The following is a 22,107-nucleotide window of genomic DNA, read 5'->3' as shown; positions in this document are numbered from 1 at the left end:
TGATTTCTTTCTCAGAGAAGCCTGTTGTTTTCTTTCCTAACTTCTTATGCTTCTTACTTCTTGCTGTTTCCCTCACTCACCTGTAAGTTACATTAGGGTAGGGACCATGATTACTTTGCTCCCTGCTGTATTCTCAACACCCAGCACAGTGCATGGCATGAAGTAGGAGTCACCAAGCATTTGCTGAATGAATGAATATGTCTCGCATGTGCGTGGATGTTTCAGCACGTTCCTGCCTAGGAAAAGGCTGCCACACATGCTGGTATATGAGAATAAAGGGCCTTCCACCCCACTGGTTCTGTTGATATCCGTGGCCTGGAGAAAGACATACACCTCCCTGTGACTCTATTTTAGTAACTGTATCCAAAAGACAGGATCCCTGCTGTTCTCTGTTTCCTTTTAGCAAAGGGTAAAGCCATCTAGGAGGATGAATTCAGAATAGAAGTGCCTCTGATCAATGGTCTAACAGAAATCCACAGATGACATGACTGCATTCAGAATCATCTCCTAGAAAGTCTGCCCAGAGATGACTAAGACACTACAATCACCCTTCAGAAGCAACTGAACAGAGACATCTAAAGCCCCACCCCTCTTTGCCTTAGAACCAGGTGGCCTTCCAATATCTCATCTACCAAAGGGTCCGTCAGTCTAGTTGTCACGAGGATGTGAATTCCATGGAGGCAGAGACTTTGTTTGGTTTCCTGGTCTGTTCTAAGAAGGTCTGGCATATGGTAGCTGCTCAATTCGTATTTACTGAATGAATAAACAAATAAAAATGCCTGATCTACTCTTGCCCCTTCTGCAAAAGCCTAATCCCATGATGCTGCTCAGTGGACACTTGAATTAAGCCTGGTCCCTCAGATGATCCTTTGGGATCTGAAACTGGAATATAAATTGGGAAGTGATTCGAAGCCAAGAGGGATCCAGGCACGGTGGCTCATACCTGTAATCCCAACACTTTGGGAGGCCAAGGTGGGCACATCACTTGAGGTCAGGAGTTCGAAACCAGCCTGGCCAACATGGCGAAACCCCACCTCTACTAAAAACACAAAACTAGCCAGGTGTGGTGATGTACACCTGTAATCCCAGCTACTCAGGAGGCTGAGGCAGGCGAATCACTTGAACCTGGGAGGTGGAGGTTGCAGTGAGCCGAGATTGTGCCACCGCACTCCAGCCTGGGTGACAGAGTGACGCTCCGTCTCAAAGAAAAAAAAAAAAAAATGTCAAGAGTGAGACAGCCACACTTATCCCAGGAGAATGGAAAAGCAAGGACAATTGATCTGCAGGGATGGGAGAATGTAGCAAGTGCTTAGAAGGAGGCAGGGAGGAGAGAGAACGATCCTGGAGTATGGATGATAGTCTCGGTATGTGCCTCTGCCATCCTGATTCCAGTCCTTGGGGAGTTGATGCTTTCTGCCCTTGGGCTCTTGTATTCTAAAAATACTTTGCTTTTTTGTGTTAGAGTTGTTGTTATCTGTATTGTTAAAATATAGACATCTTTTAGCTTAAGTTACTTAGGTTGTTAGTTGTTTTCTTATAATAATGTCTCCTTTTTGTGTCAGATTGTTTTGAGTGGGTTTCTGTTTCTTGTGTTTTTATAATACGTTACCCCTTTGTTTGCTTAAATTGCTCTGACTGGTTTTTTGATTCGAAACTAGATATTTCCTAAGATTCTACCAAACTGTTTCTGCTTCTCACTTGGGAAGCCGGGTGTGGAAAAAGGCTCCTGGTCTCTCTGCCTTGGGTCAGAGTAAGGGTTAATCTCAGAGAGTAATTTCCACTGTGCTAAACTCAACTGAGTCCAGCAACATCTTTCTGTGTGGGGCTCTGGTAGGCCCCTTTCACCTCCCTTAGCAAGACCCCTGAAGCCACAGCTCCCACGATATTCAGACTCTCAGCATTAGCAGAGCCATGGATCTCTCTAAAAGACATGGACACTGATGCCTCCTGGATGCAGAGGCCAATTCTGCTTTTCCTGAGGACCCAGCCCTGCCTCCATGTGGAGTTCCTCAGTGGGCTGCTTCTCCATCTGTGGTTCCCTCCGGACTCACAGGGTATGGAATGTCTAAGTTCTTTGCCATGGACTGGTAGAGCATATGGGACACATACATCTATCACAAATATTCATATTATAAATATCCCACACTTATTACATACATGTGCAAAACATTATGCTCACACTTTATATCTTCAGCAAACAGAAAAGAACATGTACTGTCTTCCCCTGGGTGAGCCCCATTCTCCCTTCCAAACAAAGGCACAGCAAATGCAATACCAATGACATAGTAGGAAAAAGGAGGTGGGATGAAAGTGGGTGGATCAAAGTACATGTCAAGTACTTATTGGCACTGGGCACTCTGCTTGGTGCTGTGTCTATTTGCTAACCCTCACAACAACTCCTTCATTTAGTGTCACTGTCCCTTTTTTGTGGATGAGGAAGCAATGCTCAGAGGAGTTAGGCAACTTGTTTCAGGCCATACAGTTATGAAGTGATGGAGCCTGCCCTATAAAGAAAGATATTGTGCATGGGAGAATATCATCAAAGCCATGAGACCTGATAGCAAAGTAGACCCATTCCAGGAAACCAAGAATCCTGGCATAGGCAGAAGCAGACCAGAGGGTAAGGCAGGGGTCCCTGGGTTCCACCAAATGGGCTACTAGACCAGAGGCCCAGGGAGATAGTAGAGAGTGACTAATATTAGGAGGTGTGTAGTCTGGGAAGAAAAGAAGGAAGGAAGGAAGGAAGAAAGGAAGGAAGGAAGGAACTAATGAAGGATGCTTGAGGCTTTCAATAGGCACCCCCCACCCCTCAAACACACATAGTTATCTTTATCTTGGTACTTGCACTACAGAGCCTCATAGGGTGATGTGGGATGCATCTGTAGGCTGTGCCTCTCTTCTCCCCTCTCTCCAGTAATTGGCTGCTTGGCTGACTCAGATGGCAGCTGGGGAGGTCTTATTCCCTGGGTTATGGTTTAGACATAAAGACCCCTCTAGATACCACCTTGGATCAACAGGCAAAAGTGGAAAGAACTTCACTGGGAAAGAGGATTTGAAAGTATGGCTCTCAGACCATGAATTTCCCTGGAGAAGACCTGGGGGAGAGATGGCCACAGTCAGGTAGCCATGAACAAGGTGACTGGAGAGGAAGCTGAGGGGGTTTCTACCCAGTAGCTTACTGTATCCAGGGAAGCTGAAATGAAATCATCTTATAAAAAATGAGGCTGACAGGGGTGACATTTGGGGTGAATTTTGGAATCTCTGCCAAGAAGAACTCAGTTGGGTCAAGTCAGAGGCTTCTCTGGTGGTTGCTAAGACTTGGCTGGGGGAAACGACATCACCTCTAGTGACTCTGAGTATCATGTTTGTGCAGCTTCGTCTGGGTGTCCTCAGCCGTGTGGGTGTGGGTTCAACAAAGGGTACAGTTGTGCAAGGTGTATACACTTGGAGGACTAGGGGGCAGGCAATTGAGGGTACTGATGAGAATATGAACGAAGAGATGAATAATAAGAAATGGTGATGACATGGGAGTGGGGACGGTGGTGGTGGGAGCAATGGAGGTCCCAGACTGGGTCTAAGTCATGGCTTCTGTTAGAATTCCAAAGTGTCTGAGTGTGCTGATATCAGTGTGTGGAAGAGGGTTTGGGCCCAGGAGGTTTACCAAATGGCAGGTGCCTGCATGAAGAGAGGATGGCAGAATATCCATTCCCTAGGCCAGCCCCGTGAGGCAAGAAGACTACAAGTAAAACATTCTCCATTTTGCACACCAGTCTTCTAGAACTGTACCTGACAAACAGGAGATAATGGAGAACTATGAGGAGTTCAATGAGTTGATGGATATGGAGCACTTAGGATGGTGCTGGCAGCGGGCAAACACTAAGTCTCCCACTGTTCTAATTAGTGTTATGTGTGAGCTAATATGAGATATTCCCAGGGGTGGCCAGAAATATTTAATTAGGGGACACTTTAAAAGGTATCTGAGGTCCTATGTTATGCAAGTGGGGAACATGAGCCAGAAAATTTTTAATTTTAACTGGTAATGTGACCCCATTTGTATGCTCAGGCTGATGAGGCCTGGGTGAACCTGGGTTATAGTTACAATAACAAAATCTATCATTCCCAGAGCATCTGTAGAGTGTTTAGTATATATGGAGCATTATATGTATATATATACATACACACACACACACACATATTTTATACATATATATAATATGCATGTATAAAATTGCTTTTAATCTTAACCTCCTGCAACATAATTATTACTAGCAACACTTTGTAGATGATGTTCCAAGAGATGATAACTTGCCCAGCTCACAAATCAAGCAAGGAAGGGAGTTGGGATTTAGATAATGGTATTTGAGATAATTAGGGAAGACTAAAAGGTCAAAAAGAGATAATAGCGTAGAAGACAGTAGAGTGCTCGAGAGCCTGGAACTCCTTACTACACTAATAATATTTGAACATTACAGAATGCGTGATATGTGCCAGGAACTGTACCACGGACTTTCATGCATGCACTCACTGATCTTTCCATTTCTATGAAGCAGGAATTTTCCTACCATGGTTTTATAAAGGAAGAAATGGAGGCTTCAAGAGGTTCAATACTTTATCCAAGGTCACGCACATGTTAATTCGTAAACATGAACTTTCAATCCAATTAATTTGACAGTCAATGCTCTTAACCGGGCAGGGACAGCCTGTTTTTGTAAGTGAATTTTTCTTAGAATGCAGCCACACTCCTTTGTTTATGTCTGTGGCTGCTTTAGCACTACAGTAGTAGGGCTGAGTAGTTGTGATAGGTAAACCTACAATATTTACTATTTTTAAGAGAAAAATTTTTGACTCTTGCTTTCGACCACAACACTGTTGAACTTGCCTTAATTAGCACAGACATGCCTTAATTAGCACAGCTGGAAGGATGAGCAAATGTGATCAGGAGGTATCAGAAAGTAACCAATCTCTGACGAGGTGTCAGAGTACGGCCAAGGAGTGTCCTTGGGACACAGGTCTAAGCACCGTGACCCTAGGATTAGATGGGCTGTCCATAGGGATGTTGAAGTTACCCAGGATGGTGAAAAGCTCTGGGTGGAAAGGAAGATTGAGCCTCATATCAGAACTCTCTTTAGTGAAGTGGAGTACCCAGGAAGATATCAGCTGATAGCTATGAAGTGAGGGTATGAGGCTGAAGTAGAGTTAGGAATGACCCTCATAAAAAAAGAGAAGAAGAAGAGTAGTGGTTGGAAATAGATGAGGTGCAAAAAGAATTCTGGTCCCCTTTTTTCCCACCCCTGGAGAATATAGGGGTGAAAGACTAAGCCATCTGGGGGGGCCTCAGGAAAGGCAGGTTTCTGCAGGCGGCAGCAGTGCTAGGGTTGGTGTGGGTTTGCCGTGGTCCAGCCCAGGCTCTCCTCACTACGCTACACTACTTGCCCTCTGCCATGTTGGCTGGACCTATCCTCAGTACTCTCTGGCACCAGGGCCCTTACCTGTATAGTCAATGACGAAGCCAGCATTGCTTACAGATGCATCGCTGCGGAAGGCGAGGAAGAGGCTGTTGCTGCTGCTTTCAATGCGGCCTGGGAGCTGGGAGCCATAGAAGCTTCCTATGAGAGGGCTGAGAGAGTCCCGTCCGTCGTAGATATGGAGGAAGTCATAGCCAGGCTCCAAGTTAAAGCTGGGGAACAAAAACATCCCACCCCCACCCCACTAAGGTCAAATAAAGGCTTTTGCTGGGGTCTTAGGCTCAACTAAAGCATGGGGCCTCCCGGGGAGCAAGCCCACCATCCCACTGGTACCCAACCCCTGAAGACTGGCTGGTGGGAAGGGAGAAGAAGAGGCCCTGATGACCTCAGTCAGGTGAGAAGATGGAAGAGGCAGGCTCAGGGGCAGAGGAGCCAGATTCCAGTCAGTGTCCAAAAATCTGGAGCTGAAAACCTAACGTCCTCCTTTTACAGAAGGGAAAATGAGTTGCCAACTCTAGACACCAAGCTGTCAACCAAAGTAGGTCCAAAACCCAGGTCTCGTACCTGACACTAATGTCCTTACACTGTGCTGTTCTGAACCTCATTTTCTAAGAGAGAATGAACCAACTAGGGAGCCATTCTCAGGGAGGAAGGGGCCTGTTACCATGAAGGACCCTAGCTTCGTGCCTTCATCCCAAGCCAGTGCTCCAGCTCTCCTCAGGGTCTGCTATTGCCCCACTCCTAGCACCCACAAATGTCCTCACCCTTAGCTATTCTGACCCTGGTGTGAGGGAAAAATCCATTTTAAAAACTTAGATGAGCAAATTGAATATTTGAGTTCATGAATGTAATTTATCCCACTGGAATGGCTCAAGTGAAAATGATGGAAAATGCATATTATGAAAAAATTATGCGTGGAGTTCAAAAGTTTTTTGTATCAAAATCAACTCCCACTAACTTGTTAACATGTCTGCACAGGATCTAATGTGAGGCATTAAAAAGGACAAGATATCAGCTTGAAAAAAGCCTCTATCAGAGCAACATGAATTCTGCTAAAATTGATGCAAGAAAAAACATCAAATTTATGGTGATGCTTGGGTAGAAGGATGGTGACGTCGCTGATGCTTTACAAAAGGTTTATGAGGACAATGCCCCAAAGAAATCAGCAGTTTACAAATGGATAACTTGTTTCAAGTAGGGAGGGGATGATAATGAAGATGAAGCCTGCCAAGGCGGATCTCCACATCAATTGGAGAGGAAAACAATTAATCTTGTTTGTGTCCTAATTGAATAGGACCAATAATTAATAGCACAAATGAGAGCCAACACCATAGACATCTTGACTGGTTCAGTTTACACAATTTTGACTAAAAAATTAAGGTTGACCAAATTTCTACTTCATGGGTGTCAAAACCATTGTGCCTAGGTCAGCTACAGACAAAGGCAGAGCTTTCAATGGAAATTTTAAAAATGTGGGATCAAGATCCTGAAACATTTCTCCCAAGAACAGGAGATGGAACATGGATTTACCAGTACAATCCTGAAGACAAAGCACAATCAAAGCAATGGCTACCAGGGAATGGAAGTGTCCAGTTGAAGCAAAAGTGGAGCAAAGGTCAAGGTAATTTTTTTTTTTTTTTTTTTTTTTTTGATGCTCCAGGCATTTTGCAGTTGATTTTCTGAAGGGCCAAAGAATGATAACATCTGCTTCTTAGGAGTTTGTTTTGAGAAAGTTAGCTAAAGCTTTAGCAGAAAAATGCTTCAGGAGAGAGTCCTTCTCCCTGACAACAATGCTCCTGATCATTTCTCTCATCAAACAAGGGTAATTTTTCAAGAGTTTCAATGGGAAATCATTAGGCATCCACTTTACAGTCCTGATTTGGCTCCTTCTTATTGCTTTTTGTTTCCTAATCTTAAAACATCTTTAAAGGGCACCCATTTTTTTCTTCGGTTAACAAAGCAAAAAAGACTACACTGACAAGGTTAAATTACCAGGACCCTCAGTTCTTCAGGGATGGGCGAAATGACTGGTATTGTTGTTTACAAAAGTGTCCTGAACATGATGGAGTTTATGTTGAGTAATAAAGTTTATATTTTTTATTTTTATCTTAAATTCAATTTTTCCACAAACTTTTTGAAGTCCCCCCTGTATGCTTGCCCTCTGGTGCAACAATTCTGCTCTTAAGTATATATCTAACAAAGGCAATTGATACCAATCAAGTGTGCAAAGATGAAAACAATAGAAAAGTAAATGAGCTTGCAGAGAATAGATTTCAGATGCAAATTTGCTCATGCCCAGTCACGGGCTGGGATACTCAGATACAGCAAGTCCTCAGCATTGTCCACAGGCTCGCAGAAACCATGACTTTAAGTGAAATGACATAAAACAAAACCAACTATTTGTTTCTCATCAACACACAGGCTGGGCACGGTGGCTCATGTCTGTAATCCCAGCATTCTGGGAGGCCAAGGTGGGCAGATCACTTGAGGCCAGGAGTTCGAGACCAGCCTGGCCAAAATGGCGAAACCCTGTCTCTACTAAAAATACAAAAATTAGCTGGGTGTGGTGGCATGCACCTGTAATCCCAGCTACTTGGAAGGCTGAGGCATGAGAATTGCTTGAACTCAGGAGGGAGAAGTTGTGTGAGCCAAGATTATGCCACTGTACTCCAGCCTGGGTGACAGAATGAAACTCTGTCTCAGAAACCAAACCAAACCAAACCAAACCAAACAATATAATGAAATGACATTGAAGGAAACATTTGAGGACCTGCTGTACTTTGTTTTACTTAAAGTCACAGTTTCTAAGAACCTGTTGATGACATGGAGGACTTACTGTATTCTATTTGAGATTGAGAGTAAAATGACTGCTCTACCCTTTGGCTAAGATATATAGCATGGGGAGGAGGCCATGCATCTCTATGACAAAGGAGATAAGGCTGGCTAAGAGACAGGATGGAGGAATGGGAGGCAGGGGGCGCAGAGCCAGATGTGCACTGGCCTCCTTCCCACCTGGCACCCTGTCACACTGGTGTCAGTTGCGGGCTCACCACACCACTGCTGGGTGACATGGTCTTCTTGCCCCTGTAATTCAGCTTCTTGACATCTGCTTTTATGAAAGTCACCAGTGAAGGGTTTTGGAGGGAGTCAGTCTTGGTCACAAATGATGGCATCACCACTTCCTAACTAACTGCCTGCTTTCTGTCTCTCCTTTCCTTCCATCATCAAATTTTGAGCACCCTCGATATTCCAGGCACTGTGCAAGGTGCCAAGGACATGGGGACATGTCAGACACCACTTCTGCCTTCAAAAATTGATGGTGCTGTAGGAAGTGACAGACATGCCAACAACAAAATAATGTATAAAGTCAGCCCGAGGCAGAGCAGAAACACAAAGCAAGGTTCCTTGGGGAGGATGAAAAATCAAACGTTTATGGAGGAAATCAAGCCTGAACTGAGTCTTGGGAGATGAGAAGACCCTTAGAGATAGGACAAGGAGAGAACAGGAAGTTGCTGAGAAGGCAGAAACAGAGGCAAAGTCATAAGGGCATGAAAGAATCCAAGAGGCCCTGGAACTGCAAGGAGTTCCACCTGGCTGGAGCTCAGGGCTTAGGATGGGGTGGGCTTAGGATGAGGTAGCGGGGCTGACTGGAGAGGCAGGCAGAGACCAGATTGTTTGGAATGAAACTCCAAAGTTCAGGCCTTTATTTATAAGCAATAGAGGACCGTGTTAGGATTTAAAAATAAAGGATCTGTTTGTTTCTTTGTTTTTGAATTGAGATATGATTTACACCGTGTGAAATGATCAGCTCTAAGGTGTGCCACTCTATCAGTTTTGACACATGCATATCAAGATCCAGAACTGTCCCACCACCCCAGAGAGTTCCAAGTGCCCCTTCCCATTCAACCTTCCCTACCCTCAGATGCCAGCACTGATCAGAATTCTTCACCAGGGATTAGTTTTGCTGATCCTACAATTTTATACGAGTTGAATCATACATTATGTACTTTTTTATGTCTGTCTTCTTTCACTCAGCATAATATTTTTGGGACTCATCCACGTTGTTGCATGTATCAGTAGTTCATTCTTTTTTATTGCTGAGCACTGTCATTAGAGGATGTGAAAATGGAAAGTAGGGTGGTTATTTCAGCATTTTTGAGTGACACGATCACTCTGACAGCTAGCTAGGGGAGAGATTGGCATGGGAGGCAAGATGGGCCAGAGGAATCAGCTAGGCGATGAGGGCAGTAATTCAGATGGGAGATGATAGGACTCAAACCAGGACAGGAGCTGGGAGGATGGAGAAGAGGAAAATACATGAGGAGAGTGAAGGCGGTAGAGGCTGCACGCCTCGGTTGCTGCTAGTGGAAGAAGCCGTGAGAGCAGGTGTCAACGCCAGCCCCAAGGCTCAGAACAGAGCTCTTCTGGGGGAGAAAAATATGCTTGATTTTGTACATGCTCATTTGCAGTGTCTGCAGGCCGCAGACAGAGATGTCCAACAGCTGGATAGCGAGGCTGACGCTCAGAATAAAGCCAGGGTGGGCGGCAGAATGGAGTCTTCCATTTATAAGAGGAGAGTGGAGACACAGGAATGACTGAACTTGTCCAGGAAAGGGGTGTAGGGTAAGAAGAGGAGGTTTGACAAAGCCCGGCAAAGGAAGATGGGTTAATAAGAGGTCCACGTGACGTCACAGAAGAGCTTGGAGAACTGGAAAGAGTAACTTCATACAAACCAAGCAAAAAAGCAGCCTAAGGATGGAAAGGGTGATCAAGAGGTGGAGTGGGATAAAACACGGAAAGGCATTTTGTTTGGAACCAGGATTTTGTGGGTGGCTTTTATCAGAGGAGTTTGCAGTAGAACCGTGGAGGCAGAAACCAGGTTCCAGTGGGTTGAGAGTGAACAGGAGGTGAGGAAGTAGAGAGAGGCAGAGGCAGAGGCAGTTCTTTTGAAGAGCTTTCCTGTAGCAGGAATCGAAGAGTAAGTGCAGGAACTAGATGCGGGGGTGCCTGGGACCCAAGCCTGCCCGTTTATACCTCTGGAGTGGGGTGGAAGGGGCCAGGGAAGCAGACTGGGAATGCAGAGGTCAGGGCAAGGGCATCCAATAAAGGGCTCCTTTCCGGGTCCCAGTATCTTCAGAGGTAAAGAGGAAATAATAATTGCTTCCTCACAGATTACTACAAGGATTAGGTGTGATGATATGCATGAGACCACTGAGCGTGGTGCCTGGCACATAGATGTTCAATAAATGCTAGTTTTTCTCTCTCGGCTTTTTCACCTCCCATGGAGCTGAGAACTCTGCTCACACGCCTGTGAATACTTACCTGGAGACCCAGGTCCCAGAGCCCCTAGCTGCCCTGAACCCTTCGTCTCCCACCCGGGGGAAAGGTACATACATGTTAAATACCAGGGCGATGACGTAGTCCGGCGAGACGGTCACTTTCCAGTCACACTCCTTCCCTGGTGGGTAGGGTTCTGGGTAATTTGGTGACAGGATGACTCCAGATGGTCCTGTCAGGTCTCCCCCGCAGGGAGCTGAGGAAAGAAGAAGACGAGGGTGAGGCTGCCTCTTCACCCTGGGCTCATTTTCATGGGCGTTGCTAATGCACTATCGAGAGAGGAGGGGCTGAAGCTGACAGGCTGAAGTTAAACCTGGCTTAGGGACTCAGGGTAAGGTGAAATGATGGAGTTCTACTTTGGAGTGGTGGGAATGTTTTGGAGATAGTGGGGGTGGTGCACACCATTTCGAAAGTACCGGATGCCACTGAACTGTTCATTGAAAAACGGGTAATTTTATGTTAGGTGCATTTCACCTCAATAAATTATTTTAAAAAATACCTGGCCCTGTTGCTTCCTAGCAACAGGGTTCCTGTGAACTTAGGGTACTCATCTAGCCTCTCTAGCCCTGGATGTCTTTCCTGTCATAAAAAGAGACAATATCTTCTTTGTGGGGTGGTTGTAAAGATTATGGGAGACGTCTGCTAAAGCATTTGGTAGAGAGTGAATGGTTGATAGAGGGAGCCGGCACTGTCTGCACACCTATGAAGTACATGGCCTTCCTTCACTGCCTCACATCGGCTTCCAGGCGAGCTTTGTGGGTACTGACTGTGAGTTCCTGTGCACTCGATGTCAGGAGGAGTGGGAAACAGGCTCACGTTCGCCTGCCAAGCGCAGCTGGTCTCCTACGCTACCAGTGCTCCTGGCATCTGCTCGCGGCTGCAGATACCTTCCAACTTTCCAAAAGGCCTTGTCCAAGAGTATGTGTGTACCTCAGTTGTATGGAGCTATTACTAATCCCCAATCAGTCTACATGGTCGCCCTCCCCTGAGATGACAGGTCTCTCAAGCAGGTGGGGAGGGAGAAAGTGGCCAGGTAACACAGCAACCTATTTACCTCAGGACCTTCTGGGCAGCTTCCCCAGAGCCTGGCTCAGGTCTCTTCCTCCATGGCTGGGGCTGCTGTACCGTGGCTTGAGGACTGGATAGAGTAAAAGCTGGGAAGTGTGTGAGGTCATTAGCAGGATGGCCAAGACTATAGGTGTGGTTTGGTCTGGAAACCACAGGGCACCATCCGAGGTTGTAAACACTGAGCCCATAGGAACACAGAGAGCCATTTAGGGGCTGGCTAGAAAATCCAAGATGAGTCTTTGTGGGGAGAGCAAAAGGGTATACCTGACTCCAAAGTTGGGAGCAGCCATTGGCTTATCATAGAGCTGAGCACTGCTGCTTTGGCTGTGTCGTGGAGCCACCTCTGGCTGTGGTTTTCACTCAGGGTGAGGCTTAAAGGGCTGGGTCAATCCCTAATAGGGTCTCTAACAAATGGTAGATCTTCAGGTCAGGCCATAAGAGCCCTAATGTGGCTGAACATAAAATTGGAGTGGTTGTGAGTAGTCTGCTTTTTGTTCCATGGGAAAATATATCCCAAGAACCATCCTGAGTTTCAGGAACACTCAAATAGGCATCTATTACGTATCAAACTTAACAAATCACATTTTAGATACACTATTTCATTTATGTCTCATTAACAACTCAACGAGCAATGGATTATTCTTCCTGATTTATAGAGGAGGAAAGTGAGTCTCAGAAAGCCTAAGTAACTTGCCCAGAGTCACTCTGAGACTCAAACTCACACAGGACTGGCTCCAAAGTCTGTTGTTTTCCCCTTTTCTACTTCCATATGGTTGGTGGCAGTAACTAGAGTAGAAGAGGAGTGCTTCTCCCCACAGGCCAGCAGGGGAGAGCACAGCTGTTGCAGGAGCTTCTGAGTGAGGATGGTGCCTTAAGTTGGGTCTGCTTATGTCTCACTTGTGTCTCCACCACTGAATCCTTTGGGAGCAGAGGGCGAGATGAATAGGGCCAACCAGAGGCCAGTACAATCAGGCTAGACCCTTGAGCTTAACAAAGCAAGACTGTAATGTCCAGTCCATGGAGTATGGCCTTGCCCAGGCCAGCCTAGAAACAGAGCCTGATGTGGCCAGTGAGAGTGGAAAGTGAGTGTCGTTAACAGAAGTCCCAACTCTGGGGAAATCTTCCCAAGGGGGCACAACAAGGCTTCCATTCTGGGTTCCCAGCCTCCACCTCCCTCTGCCAGCTCAGGGGCTTCTTCCCTGAAGTTTGCCACAGATGAGGTGAGTCTCTGTGTTTCTGAAACTGCGCCTGTTACTCTCCCACCAACCCCCAAAGTACTGTCAGTGTCTCTGGGTTCTAGGCTGCTGTCTGGGCACAGCTCTCTTCTAGATGGCTCCATGGCATCGGGCATGTGCTTCCCACTCAGAACCCCAGCATGGGCTTCACTGGCTGCTGCCAGTTGTGCCCCAAGGCCTTGCATGGATCCCTGGGCTGCCTCACCAACAGGAAGGCTCCCACTGCTCAGGGTTAGTTGTGGGGTCCTATTGAGCTTACTAAACCATGGTTGCCCAGAGGGGAGTGGGTGCAAGCTGCAGATCCTTCTAGACAGCCAAGAAGTGGGCAGGTTGGACTGAGGGCAAGAGTTGTGGAAAGGGCACTGATTTGGAAGTCATACAATCCCGGGCTCAAATTCTGACAATGCCACTCATTGGCTGTGTGAGTTTGGGCTAACTGTCCACCCCTCTGAGCCTCTATGTCCTCATCTCGAAAGTAAAAGAATAATGATAATAATGGCTTCTAATATACGCAGTGCTAACTATGAGCCAGGCAGTTCTTATTGCTTTATAGTATTTTCTTTTTTAATTCTCAAAACAATGCTAGAAGGTAAGTACTATCATTTTCTCTATTTTACTGGCAAGGAAATTAAGGCACAGGGAAGTTGAGCAATTTGTCTAAGGCCACACAGCTTGCTGTGGTGAAGCCAGACCTGAGCCAGGGAGTGGAATCCCGAGCTCTAACCTCACCACAGAGTGATTTCAGCTGCAATAATGTAGCTAAAATGTTTAGCTTAGTGCCTATCACGGGGACAGCATCCAATGAGTATTTGTTTTCTTCCTTTGCTTCCTCCCTGTAATGAAGGGTTATCAAGGCCAGCTAGACCCGCTCATGGCAGAACGCCCAGGGAGCTGGAAATTAGAAGCATGTCACTGGGATTTCCAGTTCGTTTGAGAGAAGAGGCAAAGGCATTTATTCTGTTGCCTGAGAAACATTTCCCAAAGCCGAGTGTAGAAGAACGGGTGATGAAAACTGAATTAACCTCTCCACCCTGCCCACTGCACATTTATTGCTCTCCTCAGCTTAGCACAATCCTCCTTCTCCACTTGGGACAATCTCATCTCAGGACCTGCTTTTCTGTAAAATGAGTCTAAGGAATCACAGCCTTGTAGAAGGCTGAATTTGGAAGGAGCCTCAGAGGTTCCCAGATTCTCTCCTGGGCCTCAGCGGAATTCCCTTGAGCAGATGGAATCTTGGCTTAGGGAAGGGAAGTGAGTCTGAGATTTGAAAGAAGGAATCAAAGAAGCGAAGGATGAAAAGAAGGAAGGAAGATAGAAAGGAAGGAAATTAGTATTTCTTGAGATTGGGGTTAGGCGTGTCCTCGCCCCACAATGCCATAAGGGAAGCGTATTTATCCTCACAGATGAGGAAACCCAGGCTCAGAGAGTTGAAGCAATTTCCCAAGGTCATCAAAGTAGTAAATGGCAGAGCTAGAAACTAAGTCTGATTGTATCTACTTCAATATCCCATGCTGTTCCCTACACAGCAGAATACGTAGTGAAGAACTCAGCTGGATCTGAAATCGGGGTCTCAACCTCCTGCCCCACACACCTATGTGGCTCCTAATTCCCACTGAGAAGCAGGATTTAGTGTCTCACCTTCAGGGCCAGGCCTCAGAGCCAGGCCTGGAATAGGCCAGTCCTCAGAGGCCTGGACAGTGCACTGCTTCCCATTAAGCCTGCGGGTGCAGGCCAGGGCAGACGCTCCTGCAGGAGCTGTCTCAGGAAGTCCCTCGCACCCATCTCCAGCAGGGGAGGCGGTGTGGGAGGTAGGAAAATGAGAGGCTTTGCATTCAGACTGGCGTGGGTGTAAATCTTGGCTCTGCTATATCCTAGCTCTGTGATTTGGGACAAGATATCCAAATTTGTCTAAGTTTCAGTTTCAAGTGTAAATGAGGAAATGGTGCTAATTTCAGAGAGCTGCCGGGAAAGTTAAATGAGGTTATCTAAGTAAATGTCCAGTATGGGGCAAGTACACAGTAAGGACTCAGTGACCATGGGTTCTCTTCTCCTCTAACAGCCAGAGTTGACAGGGGAGATAAACACTCATTATTTCACCTGAGCAAAATAGCCATGTGGAAGTGGGCACCTGGAGTATTTGTTTCTATTTACCTTTCTTTCCCATCCCAGCCTCCCTTCAAGTTCTCTTCTCCTCTCAGTCTCAAGTAGTTAGAGGTAGGATTTTTCAGGCCCCACCCCTTTTAAGTGATGGGACCTTAGACAAGTCTCAGGTCCTTCATGTTTTCATCTCTCATACAGGAAGGTTTTAAGTTCGAAGAAAGAAAACCCTGTAATCCCAGCATTTGGGAGGCCAAGGTAGGAGGATCACTTGAGCCCAGGAATTTGAGACCAGCTAGGCAACATAGTGAGACTCCATCTCAACAACAACAAAAATACAAAAATTTGCTGGGTGTGGTGGCGCAGGCCTGGAGGCCTGCAGGCCCAGCTACTTGGGAGGCTGAGGTGGGAGGATCACTTGAGCCCAGGAGGTCAAGGCAGCAGTGAGTTGTGACAGTGCCACTTGCATTCCAGTGAGACCTTGTCTCTAAGACCGAAAAGAACCAAAAGCCAGGTAACCAATAATTTCCTTGAGAACAGGAAAAGCAAGGTTCTTTTCTTTACATTCTGAGCCTGTGGGTGCCCTTCTATTGCTTCAGGTAATAGAAGGGTCATTTCGGAACCTGTTAGCCTTTATCACCCAAGATGATCCATTCCTCCTTCTGACCTGTACAGCCTGGGCCAGAGAGAAAGGGACAGATTTGTCTGACTTGGAAATCTCTGGGACCATTTTAGCAAGTGAGGAATTTGTAGTGCTTTGTGTGTAGAGTGTGAATGTGAGTGAGTGCGTGTGGGGACACATGCATGCAAAGCAGGGTAGATGATGTGCTTTCTGCAACTTTCGTCTGTTTCAATTCTCTTGGCCCCAGGCCCAAGATGCAGCTGCAGAGCATGGAAGGTTCTGGAGCACACAACTGTGAGCCCCAAGGGCAGAGTGCACCCTGCAGCTGCTTTGTACCGATGCATGTTGGCGGGCTGGGCTGCCAGAAGAACCTGTTCTCGATCTTCACACAGCTGATCTCTGCACTTCCCTGCAGCACGTAACCAGGGTCACACTGGAACACTGTGGAGTCGCCGGCTTCCCAACTGTCACCACTCCGGCTCCCATTCTGTGGGATCCCAGGGTCATTGCAGGACGTTGCTGTGGACACTGGGGCAAGGAAATAGAAGAGAGGGTAAGGTTGCCTGGGTGTCTGCCACTCAGGAGGCTCCCAGCTCATCACCCTCACTGACTGCCCCATTCGTGCACTGCCACAACCAGCATCACCTCCCCACCATCAGCAGCAGCTATGGCCACAGTGCCACTATTCTCACTCCTGTTACTATCACTACCTCCACCACCACTTGTGATCACACTTGTCACTCTTACTGATATCACCACTACCATTCTTCCAGTACTTCACCATTACTGTCATCTGCTTGTCATGAGATGCTATGAGTTAAGCATGATTGAACTGTTATAATTATAGAGCTGAATTCAGCTTAAGAATACAAGCACTGTTACATAAACAAAGCATTGCAAGTTTGTATAACGTAACTAACATGATCAGAAGGAGGAAGTGACAAGATAATCAAGTCTAAACTCCATGTTGTCAGGTGTGGTGGCTCACGGTTGTAATCCTAGCACTTTGGGAAGTCAAGGCAGGGGAGTCACTTGAGGTCAGGAGCTGGAGACCAGCCTGAGTAACACAGCAAGACCCTGACTCTACAAAAAAAAAAATAACAAAAAAATCAGCTGGGTGTGGTGGTGGTTGCCTGTTGTCCTAGCTACTCTGGAGGTTGAGATGGGAGGATCCTTTAAGCCCAGGAGTTTAAGGCTGCAGTAAGCTATGATCATGTCACTGCACTCGAGTGTGGGCAACAGAGTAAGATCTCATCTCACAAACAAACACATAAACTCCATGTATTCAATTGGAAGGATGTGCAAAGGACTTTGGGAGTTGGCCTGCCTAAATGCTGAGCAGCGCTTGTGAGGTTACAGGAAGTTACTGAAGTTAGGTCAAGATCATGCTCTCTCTTGCAATGGCAGACAACCACGGATCCATCAGACTGAAACCATATTTGAAGAAAAGTCAGATATTCGTAGCAAGTGGGCAGAGAAGAGTTCAAAAATAGCTGAGATATATTAAAAATCCAAAATACTCAGGAATTTGGGAGATCTTCGTATCTAGTATCTAACCTAGTTTAACATAGAGCAGGTGTTTTATAAGCGAATACTGAATGAATGCTAGATGGAAAAAATACATAAATAGAAGAATGAGTGGGTGAATGAATGAACAAATGCGGCATGAGAAAACACACCAGAGGAACAGGTGCAAGAGTTAGTCCAGAGAAAGGAATCTCAAGAGTTGGAACAACCCTGGCTGCCTCCACGGCCCAGAGCTAACAGTGGGGCCTGGTCCTAGTCCCCAGGCATGTCATCCCTCATAGACTGTGCTCAGCAGACTCTAGGGCAAGGAGGTTCTTGAAACCACAGGATAAATCATACTCATTTGATTGGAATATCAGTTTTCTCAACATTTTAAGGAAAAACTACTTTTATACTAAAACAAAAGAATTTATTCTGGATTACAAGGTAAAATTCACATTAGTTTTTAAGCAAAAATGTGAAGCCTTAAAGATATTTTATGCTTGCTACACCCTCCAGACCTCCTGGGGATACACACCCATCCTCTTCTGCTATCAGGAGGACGTCAATGGAAAAGTCGGAGAAGCAGCAGCCTAGGGCAACTGTATACACTGATGTCACTAATTATAACCTCTAGGATTGTATACGAGTCTTGAGTTACACAATCTGATACCTTCTATTCAATAACACGTAAAGAAGCATACAGCAAACTATGGCCCACAGCCATATCTGGGCCTATGCCTATTTTTGTAAATAAAATTTTACTGGAACACAGGCACACTCATTTGTTTACATATCAACATCTGACAGCTACTGAACTTATTTATAAAGTCAAATATGCATCAATCTTTTTCCTTCCCAGTTAAAATCAGACTTAGCTTTCATCTCTAGCTTTATAGTGCACTGTACACATGTAAATGATCCCCTAGAAGAAAAATAGCTCATTGTTCTGGCCATACTTGGAAGGATTATTTATATGGGAGGGAATGGAGTACAATGATTAAGAGCTTAGGTTTAAGACTCAGACACATGGGTTTTACTACTAACTGGATGACCTTGTATGAGAAGCCTCAGAGCCCACATCTGCAACATGGAGTAATAATGGTGCCTATACTGTAAGGGTCTTGTGAAAATTATAAGAGTTGATGTAGTGGAGAGCTTAATGTGGCACCTACTCAATAGATGGCTGCGATTATGCTTCCCGCTCACCTTTTTTTTTTGTTCTCACTTTCTCTCTTTAATGCTCCTGAATTGGAGCTGCTTGGCGAAGCACCTGGGGAAAGGCTGGATCCACGTGGTACAGACAGGATGTTAGATGTTACACAGTCATGTTTACTTAATAAAGCCAAGCCTGCACTAATCGTCCCTGGCATTTCTGTACAATCCCCTGTCAAATACACACTATAAAGTTAACATGGGGTGAGCCGTTCTCTCTTCCCTAGAGTAGTCCTGGTATTTGCTAACTGATGACAGCAACAGGGAAGGTGACCTTTCCCAAACCTTGGTTATGTCCATAACACTGGGCCATGCTGTCATGACCTTTCTGGAGCCCAGGCTAGGTAGCTTTGACCATGCTACTCTGCCTAAGCAATGCTAAGGGCAGCTTGCCCAAGGAAACCCTTGTGTTAGAGAAAACCACCATTCATGTGTTCATATCTTCATGTGCCCATTTGCTTACTAAGCAGTGAGTGGGCACCTATTGCATACATACACTATGAGAGAGTAGGGAGGCATGGCATGAGCCTGTCTTCTAAGAGCTTTTAGTGGGATGTCAAGTACGTGCCCAGCTTCAAGACGAGACAGAATGCCTGGTATTGACAATGTGCTGAATAAATAGAAGTAAAGTGCCGGGGTGCCGTGGGCTACAGCAATTTTACTCTGAATGGGGAGATTAGGAGGCAATGGCATCTGAGATGAACCTTGAAGGATGAATAGGACTTCCATGAGCTGGGCAGTGCATGAGAAAGCAGCCTGCATACAGCATAGGAGAGCACCCAGGGACTCTGTCCCGCGTGGCTACACTGAGGACGCAGTGGAGGTCAGATAATGCAAATCTGTGAGGGAATTTGTCAGCACAATTATGGACTTTTTTTTTTTTTTTTTTTTTTTTAAGCCGTACCCATCAGCTTGGGCACAGTTGGAGAAAATATGTCTGGTTTTAATTATGCATAATACTCCTTTCCCCAGAGAGTGGATTGAGCCATCTCTTTAGCATTCTACCCTCCTTACTGCTGGGAGATCCTTCCATTGTTTATCCCAGCAATTTCCCAAGTTTGTTCCACGAAACGTTAGTCTCTTGAGATGGCCTTGAAAAACGTCATCCATGATGGAATATGTTTGGAAATTGTGACCTACCAGACATCTTTTGAATTTAAGTGCATTAGCATAGCAAACGTTCTCAGAGGTCCCATATTGCAGACCATTTCCTTAGGTCTGCATCAGCCTAAGCACCTCCCCAGCATCACTTGATCATGCAAACTTCTTTTTTCTTGCAATATCAATTAGTATTCCATGGAACTCTTAGGAATAGACAGAAAAATGCTAGACTGGAAGCATGCGTGAGTGTTAAATGAACAAATTAATAAGTATAAAGCAATGTGATGCTGGAGACTCTCATCTGCTCCCCATGCTGCTAAATGCTCATTTCCACGGAGATAACAGACGTAGAAGAAAAGAGCTAGAAGCAGGATTTGCAACTCTGTAACAATCTCAGTGGTGCCAGGGATATACCCTAACCACCCTTAGCTGATACACCAACTGGGAAAGAGCTCAGGGGCAAAGCCATGGCACAGGTGCCACAAGAAATCACTCTGGAATCACCATGGAAACTCCCCCCTCCCTCCCACCACACACACGGTGAAGTAAGGAGATGGTAATGAAGACAGCTGCTGTATAATAAACACGAGCAGAAACCGAGGCAGAGTCACTTGTTCAGGGAGAGGAATGATGGAAGAGGCACTTCAGAGGAGATGAGATGATGCATTCCAGGGGGAGGCAGGGCCAATCATATAAATTATCTCATACTGGGATTTGGATGTTTGAGCATTGGCCATTTTGGGTAGCTCTTTGTCATGCTCCTCCATAATTGGCTATTGCAGTGCCTAATTAATAAAATGTAGATGACTCATGTTGGCTTCCAGTCTTTGCTGAAACCTGCACTCAACTAAGAACCCGAGCGTGCAGCATGTCCCATCAGTTCATTCATAATCATGCCCCAAGCCACCATCTACTTGTACCTCCCACATCCCTCCTCATTCCCTGTGCTTCAGTCACATGGGGTAGCCCTCCACTTCCGGAACTCACATTCCTGCATCTACACTTGTTCATGTGTTCTTTGCACCTAAGATGCCCTTTTCTCTGTTTTCCATGTAATAGGGGTGCACAAGTCCTCCAAAGTCCATTTCAGTGGCACCTTTCCTTGTCATAGATGACTACTTGCTCCTTGAAACACTTTCTTTTCTTGAGTAACTTCTGCTTGTCCTTCGGGTCTGAGCTTGGACATCATCTTTTCTGGAACATCTTCCTTGATGCTCCAAGGTGACCATTATAGCCCGTATGTCTCCATCCAGATGCTTATCTATTTGTATGTAAGTGTCTATTAACCCACCTGTCTTCCCTACCAGAGTGAGCTCAGCACAGACATTTGAACAGGTGCTAACTATGTACCAGGCACACAGCAGATGCTCAATAACTATCCTTACATGGACTGAGGGGTGAAGGAAAGCGAGGGCCAGAGGGAGGTGGGTGCCATGTGTCAGGGTATGTGGAGTGGGGCTGGCAGAGGGCACGCACAGACCTGAGAATTGAATGGCAAAGCCCTGCTTGCTGGTGAAGAAGTCAGTGCTGAACTGCAGGACGACCGAGTTGAAGGTGCTGTGCAGGTCCTTGGGCAGGGCTGGGCCACTCAGCTCCTTCAGCAGAACCCCGCTTTCCACAGGCCCATCCCAGATGCGCAGCACGTCGTGAACCTCCTCTGTGTCAAACACCAGGAAGTGTAGCCTGCATGGAGAGAAGAGGCAGCGGTCATCTGGGCTCAGCCCCTTCTTTCCAGGGGCTTCTGGTCAGAAGGTCCTAAACCTATGAAGCCTGGCCCTAAACCCACAAAGCCCTAAACCTATGAAGCCCAGCAGGAAGGGAGAGAAGGCAGCGGCGTCTGGCAGCATCCTCATGATTTCACCAGGCCAGCTCCTCCCAATGGGGCCTCCAGCAATGGGTGCAAGAGTGAGAAGTGTAGCTTCTGTGCATCCTTTTCTTATTATGAGCTCCATGTTGCCATTGTCAGACTGTATCCCTCTCCTCAACCTTACATAGCCTGCAGACCTCTCCCTGAGCCCATATTGTTACCATTCTGGGTTGGGAGGGGAATACTGAGAAGGCAGGATCTGGCTTGGACAAAGGATATAGGTAAAATAAATAATAATTGGGGCTAGAAGGCAGGGGGAACTGTGGAGTCTCTGAGAAGCTGGCCCAGCCACGGTGCAGGTAGGGGTGACCTCATCCCTCGGTTTCCCAGAACAGAACTCTGGGGATATTAGCTATATATAGGCCTGGCTTAGATAATCTCTGCAGACCTCAGGAGGCCAGATAGGGGTCTCCCTGTGGGGCGGTCTGCAGGACACAGACAGAGCTCTCAGAGCAAGGGGGCTCAAGTAGTAACCTGAATTTTTCTGGAACCAAAGATTCCAACAGCCAAAGATATCTTGGCTACAAGCCTGTGTGATTCTCTCTCTTAATCCATTTTTTATTATTGTGGAACAATTTTAGACTTACAGAAAAG

General features: G+C 46.2%; 1 protein-coding gene across 1 annotated transcript in view; it reads right to left on the bottom strand.

The window, feature by feature from the left end:
- Positions 1-22,107, bottom strand: part of CSMD2 (CUB and Sushi multiple domains 2) — a 655,333-nt gene that overhangs the window by 125,116 nt on the left and 508,110 nt on the right. The window contains exons 26-29 of the mRNA XM_023232269.1: positions 21,127-21,329; positions 16,161-16,352; positions 10,860-10,998; positions 5,490-5,677 (exon numbers count right to left, since the gene is read on the bottom strand). Coding sequence (XP_023088037.1) covers positions 5,490-5,677; positions 10,860-10,998; positions 16,161-16,352; positions 21,127-21,329 — 722 coding nt within the window. The remainder of the gene's footprint in view (positions 1-5,489; positions 5,678-10,859; positions 10,999-16,160; positions 16,353-21,126; positions 21,330-22,107) is intronic.

Source organism: Piliocolobus tephrosceles, chromosome 1 (assembly GCF_002776525.5).
Source record: "Piliocolobus tephrosceles isolate RC106 chromosome 1, ASM277652v3, whole genome shotgun sequence".
Classification (NCBI taxonomy): Eukaryota; Metazoa; Chordata; class Mammalia; order Primates; family Cercopithecidae; genus Piliocolobus; species Piliocolobus tephrosceles.
The sequence above is the reverse complement of the archived record's forward strand: the minus strand, read 5'-3'. Positions and strand labels throughout refer to the sequence as shown.